Here is a 22519-nt window from a genome sequence, read left to right as displayed (position 1 = left end):
CTGGAGGCCTCCCGTGACCCGGACCTCCAAGCCCCACACCCCTTCTCTCTGCTCCTCTCGTCCCGTTTGGTTGGTGCCGTGCCTCGGGCTGAGGACGGGGCCTGGCACACAACAGGCCCTCTGACATTGTGTGGCGTGACGGGAGGATGAGCCGATGAGCGTGATGGGCCTTGCTCTTGGAAGACATATTTGGTCCAACGCTTTAAAGGTCAGTGTGTTCCCAAGGATGTGACAGGAGTGGTCAGAGGGGTCCCCTGGTAAAACAGTCAGCTGTCACCCCTCGAAAGCTGGTATGATCCCAGCATGAGGGAACAGGGTGGCAGGCGCTAAGTGCTGGGAGGACTTCCCACAACACGTGGGTCTTTAACAGAGTCCCTGGGTGGGGCCTGGGCTTGGGGCGGCTGTGGGACCGGCAGTGGTGCGAGGGTGCCACGGCAAGACCAGGAGAGGGGCAGGGGCCGTGCAGAGGTGACCCAGGGGGTGGGGGCGGCGGTAGGAGTGAAGACTTTGGGGAGTAAATTGACCTCCACGTCTCTGCGGCTTCTTAGGCTGAGACTCTACCTCCCACACCCCCAGCCATCGCTGAGTCTTTGGGGAGGTGGAAGCAGGAACCTCTGCCCCATGGGGGCTGCCTGGCTGTTCTGAGGCCGGGAAGGACATCCTGCTGTGCTTGCTGAGGTCAGGTAAGAGCTCATGTTCCTTGATTTGCTCGAGCCACTCAAACTCCCGTCCAGAGTAGAAGAGAAAGGGTTAATGGCAAGGCAGACACGTTGTATGAAAGTGGAAAGACTTGGAGCCCACCCAGGCCCTGGCGCCGAGCGCCTGGGGCTTCGGGCGGCATGAGGGCCCCACTGCAGAGGGAGGACGAGGTGGCCTCCCGGCGAGGCGCGGGCAGCGGCCCAGGGTGACCCTGACATGGAGGCAGCGGGCCCCTGGCCCCCCGACGCCTGCGCCGGGCCAGACCTGGACTTCTGCCCCACCTGCTCCCAGCGCCCCTGTTTCCGGCGTCCAGTCCAGAGCCTGGGCATCCTCCCCTCTGCCCCCCAGGCCCCCCTGGCACCCAGGCTCCCGGCTCTCCCGCCAGCGCCTGCCAGGCTCCTTCCAGAAGTGCGGCTCGCAGCGCCCCAGCCCCCGGCCCGCCGGGCGAATTCCCTCTTCCCAGAATGCTCACGCCCTCCCCCTCCCCCACAGCCAGACCCTCACGCTCTTCCCAGAATCCTCCAGCTTCGCAGGGCCCCCTGCCCCGGGCCCCCACCCCTACCCCGGGGGGGGGGGGGACGAGGGGCGGGGGGAGCGCGCTCAGGCCCAGGCGCCAGGCCCCCACCTCCCGGGCCCCATTGTTCCCCGGCGGCCGTCCCGGGCCCTCCAGGCCACCCCCCTGGAACCCAGGCGTCCCCAACTCACGGCTCTGGGGTCTGGGAAAAGCCGGAAGGCAGAATCCAGCCCCAGGGGACTTAACCCCTTAAATGCCCTGCCTTGGGGGTCGGGCTAGATGCCGAGGACTCTGGGGTCCTTCTCAAGGGGTGATCCCAGGCTGAGGACCCGGGGACCAGTTCAGGGTGACTGGGACGGAGCAGGAAGTGACCCCAGCTTCCCGGGCCCCTCTAGCCTGGAGTCAGAGCATCAGCTCTATGGGATTTAACCCTTTGCCTCCCACAGCCTGGGAAAAAAGGGACAGGGGGGCAGGGAGGTGGCTGAGACGACATCCTCTCTCTGTCTCCTGTGGGAGCGGGTAAGATAGGCCAGCACCCATCTCAGGGGACCCAGAGGCCAGCGAGGGGCTCGGGGACTGCTCCGCGAGCTGTGCCTGGAAAGCCTGTGCTCAGATTTGGCATTTGCTGGTCCCCTGGGGCCTGCCTTTGTTGGGACTCGGACCCCAGGTTGGGGCTCGGCAGCCTGTGTCGGGGGGGCTGGGGCAGGGGCTGGCAGGCGGCCGGGAGCTGGAACATCCTCCAGACCAAACACGGCAGGAATGCGATCATCAGGACAAGGGTTTGGGCTGAGGGGACAAGTGCAGCCAGGAGGGGATTTGTGGCCGTCCCAACCGGAAGCGGGCGCCAGTCCCTCTGCTCCCACCGGCTCCTTCCAGGAGGAGACTGAGGCCCCGGGACAGGAGGGAAGCCAAGGCGGATCCTCCTGGCCCGGGAGAGTGAGAGCTTTCCCAGGCGCTTAGGGGCACCCAGCTCACAGCAGGAAAACGTTTACAGTCCCTGGACCACTAGGATCTTTCCCCCGCGCCCCCCAAATCTTCCAGCCTTGATCTCATTACCTTTTCACCACAGTCCCACCAGGGGGACCGCATGTTCTCCCCCCATTCTGCAGGCCAGGAGACCGAGGCCTGAGAAGCACCAGGTCGGGGTATTATTTATGTGCACATTTGCAGGCTGCAGCCCGTTATTGCCTGGGCCCCGCGCTGAGCGCAGCTCCTCAGGCTTGATCAAGAATCAGGCTCTTCAAACTCGAGAAGAGGTGTGTGTGTGTGTGTGTCTCGCAGCGGTGTCACAGGCGAGCACTCCCTGTGAGAGATCGGAGGGAGCTGGGGGAGGAACAAGCCACGCCGAGGGCAGTGGGCCCTGCTGAGGAGCACGCGGCCCCTCGCAGTATCTGGGGTTCAGGAAGGGTGAGACGGGCAAGCGCGGACCCGCCTCTGCTCCTTCCCCCGCGCTGTCTCTCTCCACCTGCCCTCCCATCCAGGCTTGCCCCCATCTCATCCTGGCTGTTGCTGCCTTCAGCCCCTTGCTCTCACCTCGGGCCGGTGCCCCTCCTGTCCCCCTTCCCTGCTCTCTTTCTCACAGCACATTGTCACTCTTGACAGACCACTCGCTGCCCACCTTCCCCCAGCCCTTCACACACGTGCTTTCCTGTCAGCTCCGCCAGGGCAGACACGTTCGCCTGTTCCCCTCGCTGCTGTGGCCTGGGAGCCTAGGCCGGGCCTGGCATGTAGTAGGTGCTCAATTAGTATTCAGCAAGGAAGCGCAATGACCACATCCTCGGGCTGGGCAGACGGGGCACTGCTGGACTCCGGCTGTGCAGCTACATTTAGCCGCAGACTTCCTGTTCCTCTCACAGCGGGACAGGTGAGAAGGGGCTTGGGTCAGAGGGGCCTGCGACAGCTCAGCCCTCACCACTCTTCAGCCTGCCACAGGGTGGAGGCGTGTCACGTGCTCAGGACATCTCTGCAGTGGAGGCTCACGGAGAGTTTAGTTTGGCTTGTTTGTTTTTTAACCGAATTAATTGGCACATTTAAAAATCAGAACATTTCACATACAAATTTGAATGTCCTGCTTCTTTTGAAAATCCAGCCACCCAAGTCTTACCTGACAACAACTGGCTGTCGCTGGGCAATGGTTTCCTTCCTTAAGGGGGAACTGGCTGTCCAGTCCGTCACAGTCCCTATCACGCTGATTGTGTCCCCAACCCTGAGGCTGAGGGGTGGCTTCATCACACCAATAGTCCTTCACTGTGAGGTTCCACCACCTATTAGACTGCAGGTATAGACTCTGTGCCCCCGAGTCTGTGTCCCCAGGTTCAGAGTGCTAAAGGTGAGGGAGGTAGCGCCTGACACAGTGACAGCAATTGAGCACTTACTACGTGCCAGGCACGGTTTCAAGTGTTTGGAACCTTCACAGCTCATGACGCAATATTAGTATTTCCCTAAAGACAACGAGGGTAAGTCACTTGCCACAACTAGCAAGTGACCGAGTTGGATTCAAACCTAGGCATGCTGGCTCTGGAGCCGCCATGGCTCAAATCAGCTCTTCAAGCATTTCGGGGGGTCAAAGGGTAAGCCCCTCGGCCCTGCCATTGCCCCATCTTGCTTTAGGAGTTGGAGAGGGGAAGGGCACGGCACCCCAGTCTGGGCAGAGCCCACTCCAGGCACAGTTTTGGGCATCCCGCTCGCCAGGAAGCGAGGGCTGCTCTGACCGCAGGCAACGGTGCCATGTCCCTTCCCGCAGGCAGCTGGCCGAGCCGCCGGGGGAGACCCTCTGGGCAGGGGAGCGCCTGCAGAGGTGCCTTTCACAGACCACCCACTGCCACGCTCCCCCAGCTCATGGCTCTGCAGCCCCCACAGAGGCCCTCCGTTTGGGCCCCCATGTCCCCAGGTTGCTGCGATCGCAGTGAGGTCCTGGAGGAGGGCTGGGGTCCCGACCCCGCGCTGTCCTCCCTGGCTCCTGTGGCCCTGGGCCACAGACTTTGCCTCTCGGGGATTTGGCTTCCTCTTCTTTGGAAAGGGGTCCCATTTCCTTGAACCTTGAACAGGACAGTTGGACGAGTTAACGCGTTTCACAGCACACGGCGCAGCAGGAGTTGGTTCCCCTTCCCAAAGAGAAGGAGCGGCCTAACTCTGGCCAGGCCTGCCTCGGTTTCCTCAGCAGAGTTCACCGCCCTCAGCCTGGTGGTTGGAAGCATGTCCTGAGACAACCCAGGGGCTGGTCAGCCTGGGGAGGACGTGGGGGCCCGCCATCTCCTCCCAACCTCAGCTGGGGGAGGATCTAGACGACAGGACGCGCAGGCCGAGAACGCCAGGGCGGAGGAGGCCCCTTCTCACCGCAGAGGCTGTCGGGCCACAGGTAGCAGCGGTGGCCGCCGGGAAGGACGCGCCTCCTTCCCTGGAGAGGTGCATGCCACAGGGTGTGGGGGCACTGCTCTCCAGGACCATGTCCTCCAGTGTGGGACCAGGGCTGGGCCCGAGGCCTGGGAGGCCATGCTTCCTCTACGGGTTCCCCGCAGGCACCCACAGGGTTCCCCGCAGGCACCCACAGGCACGCCCTAAGGCTTCTCGCAGAAAGTCCTGCCCTCCTGGCACGCTATTTGCATTTCCTAAGGCGCACACCTAAGTCTTTCCATTATATTCTCTTCCTCGAAAACCTCAGGAATCTCCTGCTTCCAGATCCTCAGCTGTCAGCTGCCCAGCCCTGCCCCTGGCCTTGAGGCCCTGCTCTTTCCCCCCATCCGTTTAACAGACCTTTCTGCCCAGCGGCCACCCCACATCCACCTGCTCCATTTCCCTACACGACACCCTGTCATCCTGCTCCCCAAGGCTTGGGGGGGTGGTTACCCTACTTTGCATCTCCTCAGCCAGTGAGGCCTCAGGCCTTTGGCGTCCTCCTTTGGGATGCTCCTGCTCACTCTCCTGTCCCTCTGTCAGGTTCGCTGTACCCTGGGTTCCTGCCCCTTCTCCCAGCCATCCGTTGTGCCATGGGTCTCCCTAACAGCCCTGCTGGGTTCCTCCTCAGAATACCGCCATGCACTACTCATTATTAATGGACAGTTGGTTTTTTTCATTTTAATTTTGGAAACTATAGAACTATATTTTTTAAGAGTCAGAATAACTTTATATAATTGTGTACATGGTTAAAAAATACGTATACTGTTTTGTAACCAAATATTTGCCTTAAAATGTGACCTGAAATAACTCTAGTCACGGACCTACTTGGGCCTCAGTTTCCCCATCTGCAAATGACAGGTGAGATCAGATGTTCTCCAACCATGAGAGTCTATGAATCTACGAAGAATTTTTCATGTACCTTGGCTATTTTGGGGAGGATGCGCAAATGCCTGGGAAGAAGGACTGAGAGCCTGGGGTGAGAGGGAGACACACTAGGTAATCTTTTGTTCTGTTCGATGATTTCCAATTAAAAAAATATTTTGTAAACAGTAAATATTTAAGGTATAAGGTTGGGAATGGAGGTTACGGTATTAAAATGATATGTTGACTTCTTTTTCATGTTTCTCCTGATCCAGGCCACGTTAAGACAAGCGTGACGGATTTCCTGCCCATATATGTGATGCATGGGCTGACCTGGGAGGTTTCTGGTCACCCCGGGAGCAAATGCACGACTGGGCCTAAGGATGAGACAGGCTGGAGACAGGAGGAGGGGGATGTCGTACTGCCACAATCAAAATACCTTTAAAAATCATTACGCTCTCAAAACACTTGAGGCCCGATTCCACCACTGGCACACCCCCAGGAACCCAGAATCGTGCCTCTAAAACAGTGAGGGCCACACTCCCCGAGGGCCCGGCCTCCTGCCTCCCGCACGACGCCCTCCGGCCAAGCCCACCCTCCCGCGGACCCGGAGTCCACCCACTCCTCGGCCTGCTCCTGCTGTGGCTCCCCTCTTCTCTAGGGTGCTTCCCCCTGTCCTCCCTCCTTCCGCACATCCTGAGCGTCCGTCCCGGGCCTGCTCGAATGTCCCCCCACGGCAGGGGTGGGCGGTAGCTGGGCCTGTAGTGCTGTCACACGCAGATGGGCATTGGGTTCTCCATACGTGCGAGGCAGGAAGCATCCTCCTCCTTTTACTCGTAAGGAAACGGGTTCAGACAGGCCGGATAACGTATTCCAGTCACAAAGCAACTGTCGGGGGCTTCCCTGCTCCAGAACCCACATAAATCCCATCTCTTCCGTGAAGCCTGAGCACAGTGGCTTCTAGACCGCTGCCCTCACCCTCGGCAATGTCTCCCTGCAGGAGGAATGCCCAACTTTTATTCACTGTCTTTGCCACATCAGGGACTCTCGGTACTGTTATTTTTCATATTTTACTTCAGTTTGACTCATATTAACTGAAAGAAACATAGCAATACTAATATGATAGACTAATGCTTCTCATAAATTACAGGCAATTATAAATATAAATACAATGCAAAAGAATGAAGTTAGACTCTTACCTTACACCATAGTAAAAAATTAAATAAAAATGGATCAAGGACCTAAAGATATAAGAGCTAAAACTATAAAACTTTTATAAACATTTAAAGTAAGTAAATCTTCATGATCTTGGATTTGGCAATGGTTTCTTAGATATGACACTGAAAACATAAGCAAGAAAAGACAACTTACTGAAATGGGAGAAAATATCTGCAAAACCTCTACCTGATAAGGGTCTAGTACCCAATACATACCTAAAAAAAAGTCTTACAACTCAATCATCGAAAGACAGCCAACCCAATTTGAAAAAAAAATGTGCAGAGGACTTGAGTGGACATTTCTCCAAAGAAGATAAACAAATGACCAACAAGCACATGAAGTGTTAGTCATTAAGGAAATGCAAATGAAAACCACAATGAGCTTCCACTTCACACCCACTTGGATGAGAACCGTCAAAAAACAACAACAACAGAGAAGACTCAGTGTTGGTGAGAGTGGTAGCTTGGAGTGCTGTACCTCCAAAACCACACTCTTAATCTCAATCCATTTCTGTGGCTGTGAACCCGTTGTCAAGAGGACCCTTTCATGTAGGGTGGGGCCCCAAAAGGATCAGGAGGGGTCTTAGTCCTGTTCCTGGAGGCCCTCAAGGGAAGCCCACAGAGAGAGAAGCCGTGGAGGAGCCGCCAGAAGCCGGAAGTCAACGAAACCCAGAAGAAAAAGAAGGATGCCACCATGTCCAGTCATCTGACAGAAAAGCTAATGACCGTGGGTCTCCAACAGCCAGCCCCAGAGCTCCACAGTCTTCAGTCTCCGGGGAGAAGACATCATCTTGCTTGTTCTTCTCCTAGTCTCAAAACCACAAGCCAATAAATTCCATTTCCGGTTGAGCCAAACCGCTGTATGGGATTTGTTTTAGCAGTCAGGAAACTAAAACAGCAAGGATGTGGAGGTTGCCGGTATGAATGTAAAAATGGCGCAGCCGTTGTGGAAAACTGTTTGGCAGTCCCTCAAAAAGTTAAATATAGAATTACCACATGACCCAGCAATTCCACTCCCAAGTATATACCCAAAATAACGGAAAACAGGTGTTCAAATAAAACTTATACATGATCACAGAGTTGTGCATTCACCACTTCGATCAGTGTTACATTATAACACCAAAGACCATCGATTATACGCTTTGGGTGGATTGTATGCTTTTTGAATATGTATCAATAAAATTGATTAAAAAATACCTTGTACATGACTGTGCATAGCAGCACTATTCACAACAGTCAAAAAAAGGTGGAAACAACCTACATGTCTTTCGATGGATGAATGGATAAACAATGTATGTATATCCATGTAATGGAATATTATTCAGCCATAAAAGATGAAGGACTGATCCATGCTACATGGATGGATCTTGAAAACAATATGCTAAATGAAAGAAGCCAGATACAAAAGGCTATACAGTGTGTGATTCCATTTATCTGAAATATCCAGAATCCATAGACAGAAATCACATTAGTGGTTGCCAGGTGGGGGCAGGGGGCATGGGGAGTGGTTGCTTAAAGGATATAGGGTTTATTTTTGGAATGGTTAAAAGGTTCTGGAATTAGATGATGGTGATGGTTGCACAACATTGTGAATGAACAGAACACCACTGAAATGAACACTTTAAAACAGATAAATGATAAATGTTATGTTATTTGAATTTTACCAGAATTTTGAATTTTTACTAAAAATAAAAACAATGAAAAACAATGTTAATAAATACTACTCAGGTACTGTTGCCTAATTAAGGCCAAGGCTTTGGGTCTCAGGGGCTTATGAGTGTGTGTGTGTGTGTGTGCCTGTGTGTGTAAAAGAAAGAAAGGGAGAGGTTCACGGCGTAGCACCAATCTGAGACTTTCTCTTTCGTGGACTCAAATGCCCTGAAGGAGAACCAGAAGGACCACGTTTCTCCCAGTTCTCTTGGCACCCTGGCAGAAACCACCTAAAATCACCTGGACACCCTTCTGCCCGCTGTGTGGGCACCTGGGCAGTTTTTCCTGCACAAAGGTGCTGGGTGCAGGAGCAGATATGGGCTGCATTTCAGCTGAGGCACCATCCAAAAGGAGCGGCCTCTGCTCAGAGGAGGGTTATTTCTGTAATTTGTCTGCCCTGAAGGGCACCTTTTCATAAATTCCCTGAAAGCACTGTGGGCTGGCAGCCCTCTTCTATATTTTGGGAAACCAGGTAGTGTCGAAGGACATGAAGGCAGGGCAGACCTATGTCAGTTCCATCTCCTACCAGCTGCCAGATCTTGTGCAAATTACTGGAACCTCTCTAAATCTCCCTCTCCTCATTTGTAAAGTGGAGACGATGACTCAGATGAGTGGGACAATTAAGCGAGGCGTCTGGATGCATCAACCCTCAGTTTTCTTTCTTCCTTGATTCTCCTGCTAATTAGCAACATCTTTCATCTTTGGCTTAAATACTTTTTTGTTGATTGCTCGCTTTCTTTTCTTTTTTTTTTTCTTTATAAGGAAGTTGTGGGTAAATACATTTTTTTTTTAACACTATAAAAGTACTATCTAGGAATCCTGTATTTTATGTATACTTGTGCGGTAAACTCTCTTTTTAAATTAAATTAAATTTTATTTTATTTAATCCCCGCCCCCCGCCGCCCACTCTCGCTGTCTGCTCTCTGTGTCCATTCACTGTGCACTCTTCTGTATCTGCTTGTCTTCTCTTCTCGTCTTCTCTTTAGGCGGCACCGGGAACCTGTCCCAGGACCTCCCACATGGGAGAGAGGCACTCAATTCCTTAAGCCACCTCAGGACCCTGGTCTGCTCGGGTCTCTCACTTGTCTCTCCTCTGCATCTCCCCTTGTTGCGTCATCTTGCTGTGCCAGCTCTCCACAGTGTGGGCCGTCAGCTCTCTGTGACACAGGCCAGCTTGCCTTCACCAGGAGGCCCCAGGAATCGAACCCTGGGCCTCCCATATGATAGATGGGAGCCCAATCACTTGAGCTACATCAGCTTTCCAAACTTCTCTTAAAAATATATAATCAAGGGGTAGTCTAGGAATGTAAATGTCAATTGGAAGAAAGCTGGAGAATATCCAGGGACTGAATAACAGTGAACCCGGAGGTAGATGAGGATTGTGGTTAATAGTACGAATACAAGAATGTTCTTCTATGAACTAGAACAAATGTATGTCACTATAGCAAGGTGGTAAGAATATAGCAGTGTTTGGGAAAACACAACGTAACTTATAAGTACAATTAACAGCAAATTGTAATATGCTTGCATCAATGTCAAAGAAGGTACTAAGTGTCAGTAAATGGGGGGATGGGATTTTCCTTTTGGATTAAGGAAAACATTAAGGTTTACTGGGGTGATGACTGCACAACTCTGGGATGAAAGTCAGAGCCATGAGTGTACACTTTGGATAGAATGTACAGGGCAGGGACTGTGTAACACAGTGACCCATGCGGTGAAAGGTGGACTGTAGTTAACAGTACAAATATGAGAGTGTTCTCTCATCAACTATAACAAATGTACAAGACTAACGCATAGTGTTAATAATAGGATATGTTTGGAAAAAATATACCAAGTGTACACTGTGGACCATAGTTAGTGGTAATAGTCTGATCATGTTCTTTCGTAATCTATAACAAATGCTCCACAACAGTGTAAAGTGTCAGTGGAGGGGTGATGTATGGGAATTCTGCATGTTATGTATGATTGTTTTTTAGGCTCGCAACTTCTCTAATAAAAAATACATAAATATAATCATATTAAAGAAAGTATGGATAAAAATTGTCACTTATTTTCCACTGCATTTCTTATATTTTAAAGCTGTTTTTTTTTTGTATCTAGTTGTAAGTTTAGTTGCTTCATTATCTTCACAGCCATAATTTTGGCAAATGTTCCACAGATACCACATTTTGCTGAGCCATTTCCCCCTTGCCAAATATTTACAATGCCTCCATTTATTTTTTGCTGTTATAAATGAAACTTGGAGGAACATCTTTGAGAAATATGTCTCCAAATTTTGGGTATTTTCTTAAAATACAATTCTAGAAATAGAAATATTGGGTCAAATCTCTGAGTGCGTATCTGGCTTTTGTGGATCATTGTTTATAAATTTGTTGTAACTCTCAATATTCGACCATCGGCCCAGATCTATCCATCTTGTCTAAATGATGCACATAAACTAGATCAATAGAATTTCCTTGGTCTACTAACCTAGTAACCTTATAATCGTACAAAGTAGTCCCTACCTCATCTCATAGTGTGGATGTGAGGGTTCAGCGAGTTAAGATGCAAATACTCTTAAGAACAGTGCCTGGCACAGAGCTAGCGCTCATCATTGTCAATGGCTATTCTTGAAATCACTATCTAAAGGATGTGAAGTTGGCCTGGCACTGCGATTCTTTGTGAGCTCCTAGCGATCACCTCTTCCTTCATTGGGGACTTAGGGGTTGGGTTTCACAAGATTATTGTTACTAAACTAATGGCTTCTGGCTGCTATGAAGTGCTTGTTTTGCTTTGTAGGTTTGTTAATTTTCAAGGACAATTTCATGAAGGAGAACTATGAAGAGCTATGAAGATACGAAGTTTTTCTCTAATATATAAGGTTAACATGGGAACTTTAAGTGGGTCCCATAAAGGAGATGAAGGAATTTTGCAGTTGTGTTTCTTTATTTATACTTTGCTTGGTTTCAAAAAGGACTTGAGGCATTTGTAGAGCTCCATATTAAACAACAGGTGCCTGGCAGCTACTAAGGCTCACAGCTGCTAAATGTTGGTCATTAGAGCTGTGATAGTAGAATTAGTAGTATCAGTCACAAGATAAAAAATAACACGATAAAGGGAAATTAAGGCGGAGGTGGGGGAGCCAGGGATGATAACATGAAGCCAAGATCAGTACATAAATCATATGATGTAAACAGTTTATACAACTGCTGAAAATGGGTCATGTATTTGCTGAGGTCCAGGCAAAGATGGGTTATATAATTCATGTGAGATTTGGGAGCAAGTTCTCCTGTGTGTTCTCCTCAAGATGATATTTTGTGATGCATAGGGTCACATCTTCCACTCATCCCCTAGTTCTGGACCTGGTCCAACACATGGACAGATGGGCAAAGTCCCACCCATCCATGTGATACAGAGGATGGCTGCAGTAAGGTTAGCCAGTAAAGCTACCGTTACTGACCACACAGCCCAGCCAGGAGAAATCCCAATAAGGGATTCACAGAATGTTGAGTTTTAAGCACTGAAGTTACACCGTGCATTAGTCAGCCAAAGGGTGCTGATGCAAAACACCAGAAACCTGATGGTTTGTATAAAGGGTATTTATTTGGGGTAGAAGCTTACCAGGCCATGAAGTGTAAGTTACTTCCCTCATCGAGGTCTACTGCCACGTGTTGGGACAAGATGGCTGCCGACATCTGCAAGGATTCAGGCTTCTTGGGTTCCTCTCTTCCCGGGGCTCCCTTTGTCTCCGGGCTCAGCTGCTGTGCTCGCTCCACAAGGCCAGCTGTAGACTCTCAGGTGAAGGGTTCTGTCTCTTCTCGCCCCGGGGCTTCTGCCGTGTCTAAGGAGTCGTCTCTTTTCCTCTGTGTTCTTCTCCTGTGTGTTCACTTCCCCAGCTCCAGCTCAAAACTCCAATCTCCCTTCTCTACGGTGCAGTTTTTCTGTAAGTCCCCGCCCACCAACATCCTACTGACATGGCCCAATCAAAGCCTCAATCATTATTTAATCAAGTAAACTTCTGAATCCAATATAATCGAATATGCTCAGAGGAAAAGACCAGTTCATAAACATAATCCAATATCTATTTTTGGAATTCATAAATAATGCCAAACTGCTCCGTACAGTCTCTCCTCCTTGCCCAACTCCAGGAGGCCATTCACAAAGAGTACGACATGGTGGCCCTAGAAAACGCAACAGACAAGAAGAAGATGGTATTTTGTTGTTTTCATCCTTTAGAGTGACCCCTAGGCCTGGAGTAAGCCTGCCCTTCACAGGGGCAATCCACCTGCTCTCGCTTCAAACTGCTCTGTCACTGTGCCATCTGTCAGGCCCCCCTCCCCTTCCCCCAGAGGTCTGGGGTCTGAAACCCGGAAGACTTGGATTTAATCTTCTTTCTCTTCCACCTTAACATATTTTGTGCCAAGCATTTTGTACGAGCTGTATTAGTATTTGCCAAAACTCTACAGATGGCTATTGCTGCCCTTATGTTATACTGAAGAAATCGAAGTTCAGAGAGATTATCCTTTCTCAAGGTTACTCAGCTAGCAAGGGCTGGGATTTAATGCCATCCTGTAGGGTTTGAGGCTCTTACTCTATTCCCTACCCCATGCCATCTTATTCACGAACCTTCTGTATGATGGCCCTGCTGGGTTAAACAATAATTTTCTTGCCCTCTTGTTTGCAGCATTCATCTCCACTCCCCCCCCCCCCCCCCGCCGCCACATTTTTTTTTTTTTAATTGGGACTTGTTCATCTCCACTGTTCTGTCACCTCTTCTCCAAGAGGCAGGTGGCTTATGGATCTCATTGGCAAATTCTCTCATTACACTCGTCCAAGTCAGGTCAGGAGATATATATTCATTCAAAGAAGCAAAATGCTTTCTTAAAATCTCACATCTTCTAAATTAGGTTTCAATTTCCTCTTACCAGTGTTTATGATGAAACAAGCTTTTTAAGGCAAATAAAATCAGCCACGAAATACTTTCCTACCTTCCTTCCTCCCTCCCTTCCTTCCTTCCTCTTTCTTTCCATAAGAGGTTATCAAATATAAATAGTTTGGATTATATACTACGGGGAGAAGGCACTCACACTTTCTTAGTGAAAGTATATATCTTCACTGCCTCTTTTTTTTTTTTAAAGATTTATTTTTTATTTATTTATCTCCCCCCCTCCTCCAGTTGTCTGCTGAGTCCATTCGCTGTGTGTGCTACTGTGTCCATTGTATTCTTGTCAGCAGCACCAGGAATCTGCATCTCTTTTTGTTGTGTCATCTTGCTGCGTCAGCTCTCCATGTGTGCGGTTCCACTCCTGGGCAGGCTGCACTTTTATCGCACGGGGCAGCTCTCCTTATGGGGCACACTCCTTGTGCATGGGGCTCCCCTACACGGGGGACACCCCTGTGTGGCACAGCACTCCTTGCGCGCATCAGCACTGCACGTGGACCAGCTCACCATGTGGATCAGGAGGCCCTGGGTTTGAACCCTGGACCTCCTATAAGGAAGGCCGACGCCCTATCAGTTGAGCCAAATCCACTTCCCTGCACTGCCTCTTTGAGGGACAATTTGGTTACAGTGATCAAAATTTAAAATGCCCACACCCTTTGATCTGGCAATTCCATTTTTATATCCTATAGGTACCATTGCACATGCACATAAAGATGTATGCAAAATGACATTCGTTGAAATGTTTTTTATAGCAAAAGACTGAAAATAACCTCAATGTCCACCATCAGGGGATCTGATCGAGTAAATTATGGTATATTATATAATGGAATATGCAGGAACTGAAAAGAAATGAAGCCAATATGTACGAACTGACATGGAACATTCTCCAAAATACATTATGTGAAAAAAGCAAGGGGCAAAGCAGTATCTATACTGTGCTATCACTTTTGTGTTCTTCTAAAAGGAGATACTTTCATACGCCTCCACTGTCTCTGGAGAGACACCCAAGAATCTGGAAATGGTGGTCAAGAGAAGGAAATGGGGGCTGGGAAAGGCACAGGCAGGAGGGAGACTCCAGCTTTTCACTTAACATTTTTTTATACCATTTGAAAAAATTTTTTAACTAAATAAATTTTTTCTTCTGAAATATAAAAAGAAGTGAAAAAGCAAAGAATTAAAATAAGCCTCATTAGAAAACATCCCATGCTGGATGGGCATGATTTTCCTTGCTGGAGAAAGCACATGTGGCCTTTGAACCCAGAGACATGCTAAGCTCCTTTGTACCCCGTGTACATTTTTTTTATAACGTTCATTTTTTAAAAAATTAATTAATTAATTTATTTCTCTCCCCTCCCCCCAGTCACCCGTTCTCTGTGTCTATTTGCTGCATCTTGTTTCTCTGTCCGCTTCTGTTGTCAGCAGCGCCAGGAATCTGTGTTTCTTTTTGTTCCATCACCTTGCTGTCAGCTCTCCGTGTGTGCGGTGCCATTCCTGGGCAGGCTGCACTTTCTTTCGCGCTGGGCAGCTCTCCTTACGGGGTGCACTCCTTGCGCGTGGGGCTCCCCTACGTGGGGGACACACCTGCATGGGGTGGCACTCCTTGTGTGCATCAGCACTGCGCATGGGCCAGCTCCACATGGGTCAAGGAGGCCCGGGGTTTGAAACACGGACCTCCCATGTGGTAGGCGGACGCCCTAACCACTGGGCCAAGTCCACTTCCCTGCACCCCCGTGTACATTATGACCTCATTTACCGTGTGGGACACTCACTGCCCTGGCCGTATGCACAGAAAGAATTTAATGCAACATGGATGGAGTGCCAGGGTGCAGGGTTCCAGTCCTGACTCAACCACTGACTGGATGAACGATCCCGGCAAAGCGCCACCCTGTTCTCGGTGTTAGAGTACACAGGTGCTAACACTGTTTTATCCTTGAAACATATACTCAGTGCCTTTGTCTCTTTGGATGTCTGCAACTTAGTTCTTTTTAAGGTCCCAAGATCCTTTTATTAAGCAAGGATGGGGTCTACCCCAGGGGTGGGTCCATTCATGGTTGATTTTTATCCTGCTGTATAAATCAGGTGGTTTTACACAGCCTCCTCAGCTCTGGACTCACTGGACATTCATGCTAGCGACAGCACCATGGGTTTTCATGCTTTAGACAGGAGCCCCAGAAAATATTTTCAAAATCAGAGAGCAGTGAGAAGGGGGAAAGCCACACACTCTCTTTTTTTTTTTTTTTTAATGTACCGGGGGCTGGGGATTGAACCCAGCAGGATCTCCTATGTGGGAAGCCAGTGCTTAGCCACTGAGCCACATCAGCTTCCCTGCGTTGGTTTTTTCGTTTGTTTAGCTTATTTGTTTTTGATTCTTCAGGAGGCACCGGGAACCGAACCTGGGACCTCTCATGTGGGAAGCAGGAGTTCAGTCACTTGAGCCACATCTGCTCCAAACATGCACTTTTGAGTTCAAATCTAGCCTCTGACACATACTCTGTTACAAGACTAATTACCCATAAAATAGGAATAATAATAATGCTTTCATGGCAGAATTGCCCTCAGGTCATAGACATATGGTATGAAAGGAACTTAGCACATAGGAGGCCCTCAGTGAATAACTCTTTCTTATTTCTGCCACGTTCCTTGTTGTTATTTCACAACACTGACCCTCTAACCAACACTTCTTTTTTTAAAAGGTAGCAGTAAAAATGATGATAATAACTAACACGTATTAAGTGCTTATTACGTGTTAGGCATTCCTTTAAGTGCTTTTCAGGAATTTATTCATTGAATCCTTCCTGCAACCTTTGCAGGCAAATACGATTACTTTACAGATAAAATAGAAGCTAGAGACTAAGAGTCCTTTTGGGGTGAGGAAAATGTCTTGGAATTACATAGAGGTGATGATTGCACGATGTTGTGAATGTATTAAATGCACTGAATTGTACACCTTAAAATGATTAATGGCTAATTTTATGCTATGTGAATTTTACCTCCATTTTAAAAAGAAAGAAAACAGAGGCTCAGAGAGGTTGTAGAACGGCCTGAAGCGGCTCAGCATGCAAGTGCCAGGGCTGGTAGACAAGCGCAGGCAGCCAGGCTCTGCTGCTCTCTAGGCAGGCGCTGCAATCACTGAAACGTGCCCCAGAGTCAACACGCGAGACAGCTCCGAACGAATTCCTCTAGAAACGGCTTTAGGCTGCTGGGACGGAAGGGGTTATTCCCACTGAGAAGCCAGAGCCCGCGGCTCCTAGAGAGGCTCGGCTCGTGGGCGGGAGGAACGCCGCGCTTCCTGCCCGGGCTGGGTCTCCGGGAGCCCGCGCTGCGCTCTGCGTTCCGCTCGGGGATCGCGGGCCCGGGCGGCGGGGGCTCCAGCCTCGGCCCCGGGGCCTCTGCGCGGCGGGGCGGGGCGCGGGAGGCGGGAGGGGGCCTCGGCGCGGCAGCCTTGCGGGAGCCCCAGCAGGGGAGAATTGATGAGCTGGGGGGGCGAGCGGGCAGAGGCGACGCGAGGGGGCCAGGCCGCGGGACGCGCTAGGGGGTGCGCACCGGAGGGTGCGTCCCTCTCCCGCCCTGGGGATACGCCGACTCCCGGCGCGGGGTCTGCGCGGGGCTGTCCGCCCCGGGCGGCGCTGGGTGCCGCGGGCGGCGCTGGGTGCCCCGGCCGGCGCTGGGTGTCCCGGGCGGCGCTGGGTGCCGCGGGCGGCGCTGGGTGCCCCGGGCGGCGCTGGGTGCCGCGGGCGGCGCTGGGTGCCCCGGGCGGCGCTGGGTGCCGCGGGCGGCGCTGGGTGCCCCGGCCGGCGCTGGGTGCCGCGGGCGGCGCTGGGTGCCCCGGCCGGCGCTGGGTGCCCCGGGCGGCGCTGGGTGCCGCGGGCGGCGCTGGGTGCCGCGGGCGGCGCTGGGTGCCCCGGGCGGCGCTGGGTGCCGCGGGCGGCGCTGGGTGCCCCGGGCGGCGCTGGGTGCTCCGGGCGGCGCTGGGTGCCGCGGGCGGCGCTGGGTGCCCCGGCCGGCGCTGGGTGCCCCGGCCGGCGCTGGGTGCCGCGGGCGGCGCTGGGTGCCCCGGGCGGCGCTGGGTGCTCCGGGCGGCGCTGGGTGCCGCGGCCGGCGCTGGGTGCCGCGGGCGGCGCTGGGTGCCCCGGGCGGCGCTGGGTGCCCCGGGCGGCGCTGGGTGCCCCGGGCGGCGCTGGGTGCCGCGGGCGGCGCTGGGTGCTCCGGGCGGCGCTGGGTGCCCCGGGCAGAGCGCCCTCTCCCGGCGCCTCCGGCGAGCGCCCTCGGGGCATTCGCGAGCCCCGGGCGAGAAACCCCGAGTTCCTTCCTCCACCCTCGCCTCCACGATAATCCGCGCCCCCGCCATGCGAAGTAGGTGGTGTCGTCACTCCTTTGTAGGCCACTTGTTTTTAAAAAATGCGTTTTGTAAACGGACTTGTCCAAGGTCACTCGGCCGCAGAGGAGCACAGCCGGGACTGCCAAGGTGAGGTGCTGGGATGGCCAGATCGTGGTTCAGTTTATCTCAACAGGCGCGAAACCAAACTGTACCTCATTGTCAGTCAAGGTGAACCGCAGTTATCTGTCCTCCTGCCCCTCCTTTCCCCTCGACCTCTTACTACCGTCCTTTTGTCCTCATCTTTTTCATCCATCGCATCCTTTCCAGTCCTACTGCCACCATCTTTCAACCTCAGGGCTGTAGACCCGTGTTGCTGCAGTTAGCCTGCCATCCTCCCGCCACTCCCCCCTGATTTCATATGTCACTCCACAAGAGCCCCAAACCTAAAATTGCATCAATTCTAGTGGTTACTCTCTGCCCATAAGCGCCAGCCCAGCCTCCTTGCCTTGACATTCAAGGCCATGTGCAACCTGGCCCCAGCCCCGCTTCTCTCTTGGTTCCCTGTGGAGAGGTCACTGATTGGCAGATACGACTGGACAATATGTTTCCTTTGGCTGCTAGAGTGTCTTTTAAATTCAAATTGATATTTATTTAAAAACCGGGAGATTTCATTTAAGTAAAGACAGATTTCCAGCTTCTTTTGAAGCATCAGTAGAGCTGGAAACGCTGAGCCCCATTCTTAAACACAGCAACCAGTTTAAGAGTGGCCATACTTTAAGATGGGGCCCTGCTCCCCAGTTCACCATAGTTCCCCCACTCCCACGGACAGCCCCGTCTCCGAGCCCCAGCTCCAGCTATTGTGCTTGCAGTGATGTTGTTCGCACAACTGTTGTGCCTACGTCTCAGTCAGAAGGGCACAGCGGAAGGTAGAGCAAAGGGATGTGTATGTAAAGACAAACGAGAGAAAGAAGCAGCCGGCCTCCTTAACTCATTTTTCTTCCCGGGATCTCCTAGCCATTCAAGTGTTCACTCATGCTCGACAGGAACCCTCGAAGACTCCCTCGGGAACCTCAGCACCCTACCTGTGCACCGTCTTCTCCAGTAAGTAAATACGATTCCGTAAGGTCCAGGGCTAGTTCTGCTTGACGAAGCCTTCCGCGGCCACCTCCCTCCATCTACCCACCACCTCATCTACGTTTCTGGAGGCCAGGCACCGAGTTAGGTGGGGATGACCACCCACTACCATCTCCCTCCTCTGGGTTTCTGTGCCTATGCCCAAGTCAGCATCTCATACAATGTCTTGCATGGCAGGTGAGCAGGAAATATATAATTATCAGCTGAGTAAATGGCACAATCCCACACATCCCCAGCCCCGCCCCCATTAGACAGTAAGGTGTCCGAGAGCAGGTCCAAATCACATCCATCTCTGTACTTCCCCAGCAACCAGCACTTAGCAGACACTTGGTGACATCTGAGGTGATATGTGCCATAAGGAGGTGCCCCAGAGAAGGAGCTGATGCCGAGTTTCTGTCCAGTCCTGGCTGGAAGCAGCACCCTCAGAGCCTTAGGGGTGCAGAGGGCTGGAGAGGCAGCCCCAGAGAATGAGAGAGCAGAGGCCTTACTCAGTCCTGAAAGCAGGGAGCATTTCACAGACTCCTTGACCTGGAGGCTGGGCTCAGGATTCAGCAGAAGCTCTGGCTAGGACCCAGCTGTGTCCCCTAGGCCTTGGGAGCCAAGACCCAACCGGATTCTGATTCTGAATTTCAAGCTCTAAAATAACAACAGTAGTGCTCTCTCAGTGAGGTCCCCTTGGCCTCCTTTCAGCCTCACCAACCTCTGGCAAAGTCAATCCTCCATTTTGATACAGGCTGAGGCTCTAATGCCCAAGTAACTCAGGGCCCTGTTGTAGCAGGCAGAGCCAATAATTCCAACTCATGCCAGCTGATGCCAGGGCCCCACTCTTAGCCGTGTTCCTCTGGAACATCTGGGGCTGAAGAGGGATGTTGAGTAGGGCCCAGGGACTTGGCTATTGTCAGCTATTCAAGTTATGTGGATTGTGTGCCAAATAGTAAACCTCAAGCAAGTGCCAACCCCAACTTCTCTTTCACCAATTTTCTCTAACATCCTTCTTTGATCCTTACCTAAGGAATATATATATATTTCAGAACCCACAAACCCTTAAAAAGTCCAAAGAAAAGTCTTTACATTTTTTTTATCAAACTGGCAGACAATGTAGCCTCAAAATCTGATTAACACAGTAACAAGCCTGGATTCACAGGAGGAAATCACAAGAAGGAGTAGTAGCTTCATGAAGAAAAGGCAGGGAGGGCAGCCAACAATAAATGAACATCTGTGTGCCAGGGACTTAACAGATTCTTTCATCTTTTATTTCACTGAATCCTTCCAGATATGAAGGTATTATCATCCTCTTTAACAGAAGAGGGAGCTGAAGCTTAAAAATGTGATGTAGGGAAACGGACTTTGGCCCAGTGGTTAGGGCGTCCGTCTACCACATGGGAGGTCCGCGGTTCAAGCCCCGGGCCTCCTTGACCCGTGTGGAGCTGGCCATGCGCAGTGCTGATGCGCGCAAGGAGTGCCGTGCCACGCAAGGGTGTCCCCCACGTAGGGGAGCCCCACGCACAAGGAGTGCGCCCGTGAGGAGAGCCGCCCAGCGTGAAAAGAAAGAGCAGCCTGCCCAGGAATGGCGCCGCCCACACTTCCCGTGCCGCTGACGACAACAGAAGCGGACAAAGAAACAAGACGCAGCGAATAGACACCAAGAACAGACAACCAGGGGAGGGGGGGAAATTAAATAAATAAATAAATCTTAAAAAAAAAAATGTGATGTAATTTTTTGCAAAAGTGAAACTGACACGGAGGGATAGAACTTGGCTGGGAAACCAGTCCTGGTAGTCAGGGAGGCATCTAGTGGACCCATCTCCATGTCTCTAGATGGGATGGTCTAGTCAAAGAAACTGGTAACTTCTGAGTTACAGGCCCATCATCTAGTCCAGGGACTCTTAACCACTAAGAGGTCTGTGGAAAGATTTCAGGGGGTCTGTAAGCTTGACTTGAAAATTAAAAAAAAAACCAACATTCTCGTGGGGACGTGTTGGTGTGGGTGTGATTTATTTATTAAATAATACACAGTATAGTGTGGACTTAGTAAGGGGTCTGTGGTTTTCACCTGACTGGCAAAGGGGTCCATGGAACAAAAAAGGTTAAGAACTCCTGCTTTAGTCTCTCACTGCCCAAATGTCATTCTGCATTTCTCTACTCTACCAGAGTTCTTTTAGAGGGGGACCGCAGGAGAGGGATATCTCCTTTGCTCCTAGCTTAGGTTTACAAAATACCCTTTTAAGTCTCTCCCTCTTTATTACTAAAGTGCCTAGCACTTAGTAGATTCAGTCAATAAATGTTCATTGAGTGCTTACTGTGGGCTCTTTTAGGTCATGCAGATAGCATTGTCAACAAAACAGATCAAAACCAAAACCAAAACCAACAAAAATTCCTGCCACTACAGAGCTTAAATTCTACTAAGGAAAACAGACAAGGAACAAAATAAGTAAGTTAGAGAGCAGTAAGTGCTGCTGAGAAAGAATAAAGCAGGGGAGGGGCTAGGAACTGTTGGGGTTGGGGAAGGTGTTGAAATTTTGGTTATGGTGGCCAAGGGAGACTTCCCTAAGAAGGTGGATTTTTGAGAAAAATATAAAAGAAGTAGAATTTCAACAACTAACGTCATGAATAAACTAATAAAATCATGCTCTTTTCTAAGAACTCTTCCAGCGAGAAGACAACCTATACCACAAGGAAAGCTGCTCAAACACTGTTATGTTTTGGGTAGTCCAGAAGGAAAAACATCATGAAAGATTAAGGTTGATTCTTTTCCTTCTCAACATCTTTTTTTCTTTCCAATTTTGCCCAAGGAAGTTTCTCGTGTTTCCAATCCCCGACAAGACTCACCTCTATTCTGCTGTGTATATTCTTTCCTTCTCTATCCCAGTTCACTCTGGAGTAGCCAAGAAATGGAGTGGCAGCTGAGGCAGGCGAGCAGGTGAGCAGGGGAACTAGCATGCTTCCTTCAGCTACATGGAGCTGGGCTGAGTGTAAAGTGGTGTCCAGAACAGGAGATGGGCCACCCTGGAAGTGACACTTGGAGATTCTAGAAATGTCTGTACAGGCAAACGGCCCAGAACAGCAGCCCAGGTTTCTCAAGAGTAAGATGATGTTAACACATAGAACCTAGGGAAGAAATGAAGGCACATGTCTTTTATTGTTGTTGGGTTATTATTTTTTTTGTAACAGCTTTTTTAAAGTATAATTCACATATCATATAATTCACCCATTTAAAGTGTACAACTCTAGTTTTTAGTAGATTCAGAGTTGTGCAGCCATCACCATAAACCATTTTAGAATATTTTCATCACCCTCAAAAGAAACCTCATGCTCATTAGTAGCCATTCTCATTTTCTGTATCAACACACCCCACTACCCTGGCTTTAGACAACCATTAATCTACTCTCTGTGTCTCTATATATAGATTTGCCTATTCTGGACGCTTCATATAAATGTAGATGTCATTTGGGCCTTTGGTTGGATTTCTTCTTTTCCTTTGTGTGTGTGTGTGTGTGTGGGAGAAGGTGGGTGACCACTGAGGAAAAATTACAAAGGTGGGTTTGAAATATTAGAAGTTGAGACGCTCTGCTGGTCAGGAGGGCAAGGCTGCCAGAAAGGAAAAGCAAAAGCTGGGGAGAGAAGGGAAACCTTACTTTTTTTTTGCTCTGTTTTTGCAAAAAAAATGTAGGCAGGGCAGAAATCCCAAGTACGTGAAAATGGGAAGTGCTGCAAATTAAATTGCTTTTATTTCTGTGGACAATTTTATT

At 50.6% G+C, this 22519-nt stretch overlaps 1 protein-coding gene and 2 long non-coding RNA genes across 4 annotated transcripts in view; 2 read left to right on the top strand and 1 right to left on the bottom strand.

Annotated features, from left to right (window-relative positions):
* ZNF629 (zinc finger protein 629) overlaps window positions 1–22519 on the bottom strand; it is a 30343-nt gene that overhangs the window by 7021 nt on the left and 803 nt on the right. Inside the window, exon 2 of one of the 2 annotated variants that reach the window (XM_058286049.2) lies at window positions 21600–21878. In XM_058286049.2, the coding sequence (XP_058142032.1) occupies window positions 21600–21710 (111 nt within the window). In that variant the 5' untranslated portion in view covers window positions 21711–21878. Of the gene's footprint in view, window positions 1–1404; window positions 1592–21599; window positions 21879–22519 lie in introns of those variants that run through there. The other variant, XM_004479397.3, reaches the window with a different exon arrangement.
* On the top strand, window positions 1686–6699 carry LOC105744794 (uncharacterized). The gene is made up of 3 exons (XR_001117747.2): window positions 1686–1732; window positions 5468–5605; window positions 5746–6699. It is a non-coding gene; the product is annotated as an uncharacterized lncRNA (long non-coding RNA).
* Window positions 16656–20748, top strand: LOC101440441 (uncharacterized). Its single transcript, XR_011647188.1, has 3 exons — window positions 16656–17783; window positions 18651–18737; window positions 20044–20748. It is a non-coding gene; the product is annotated as an uncharacterized lncRNA (long non-coding RNA).

The sequence above is a fragment of the Dasypus novemcinctus genome, chromosome 23 (genome assembly GCF_030445035.2).
Source record: "Dasypus novemcinctus isolate mDasNov1 chromosome 23, mDasNov1.1.hap2, whole genome shotgun sequence".
Classification (NCBI taxonomy): domain Eukaryota; kingdom Metazoa; phylum Chordata; class Mammalia; order Cingulata; family Dasypodidae; genus Dasypus; species Dasypus novemcinctus.
The sequence above is the reverse complement of the archived record's forward strand: the minus strand, read 5'-3'. Positions and strand labels throughout refer to the sequence as shown.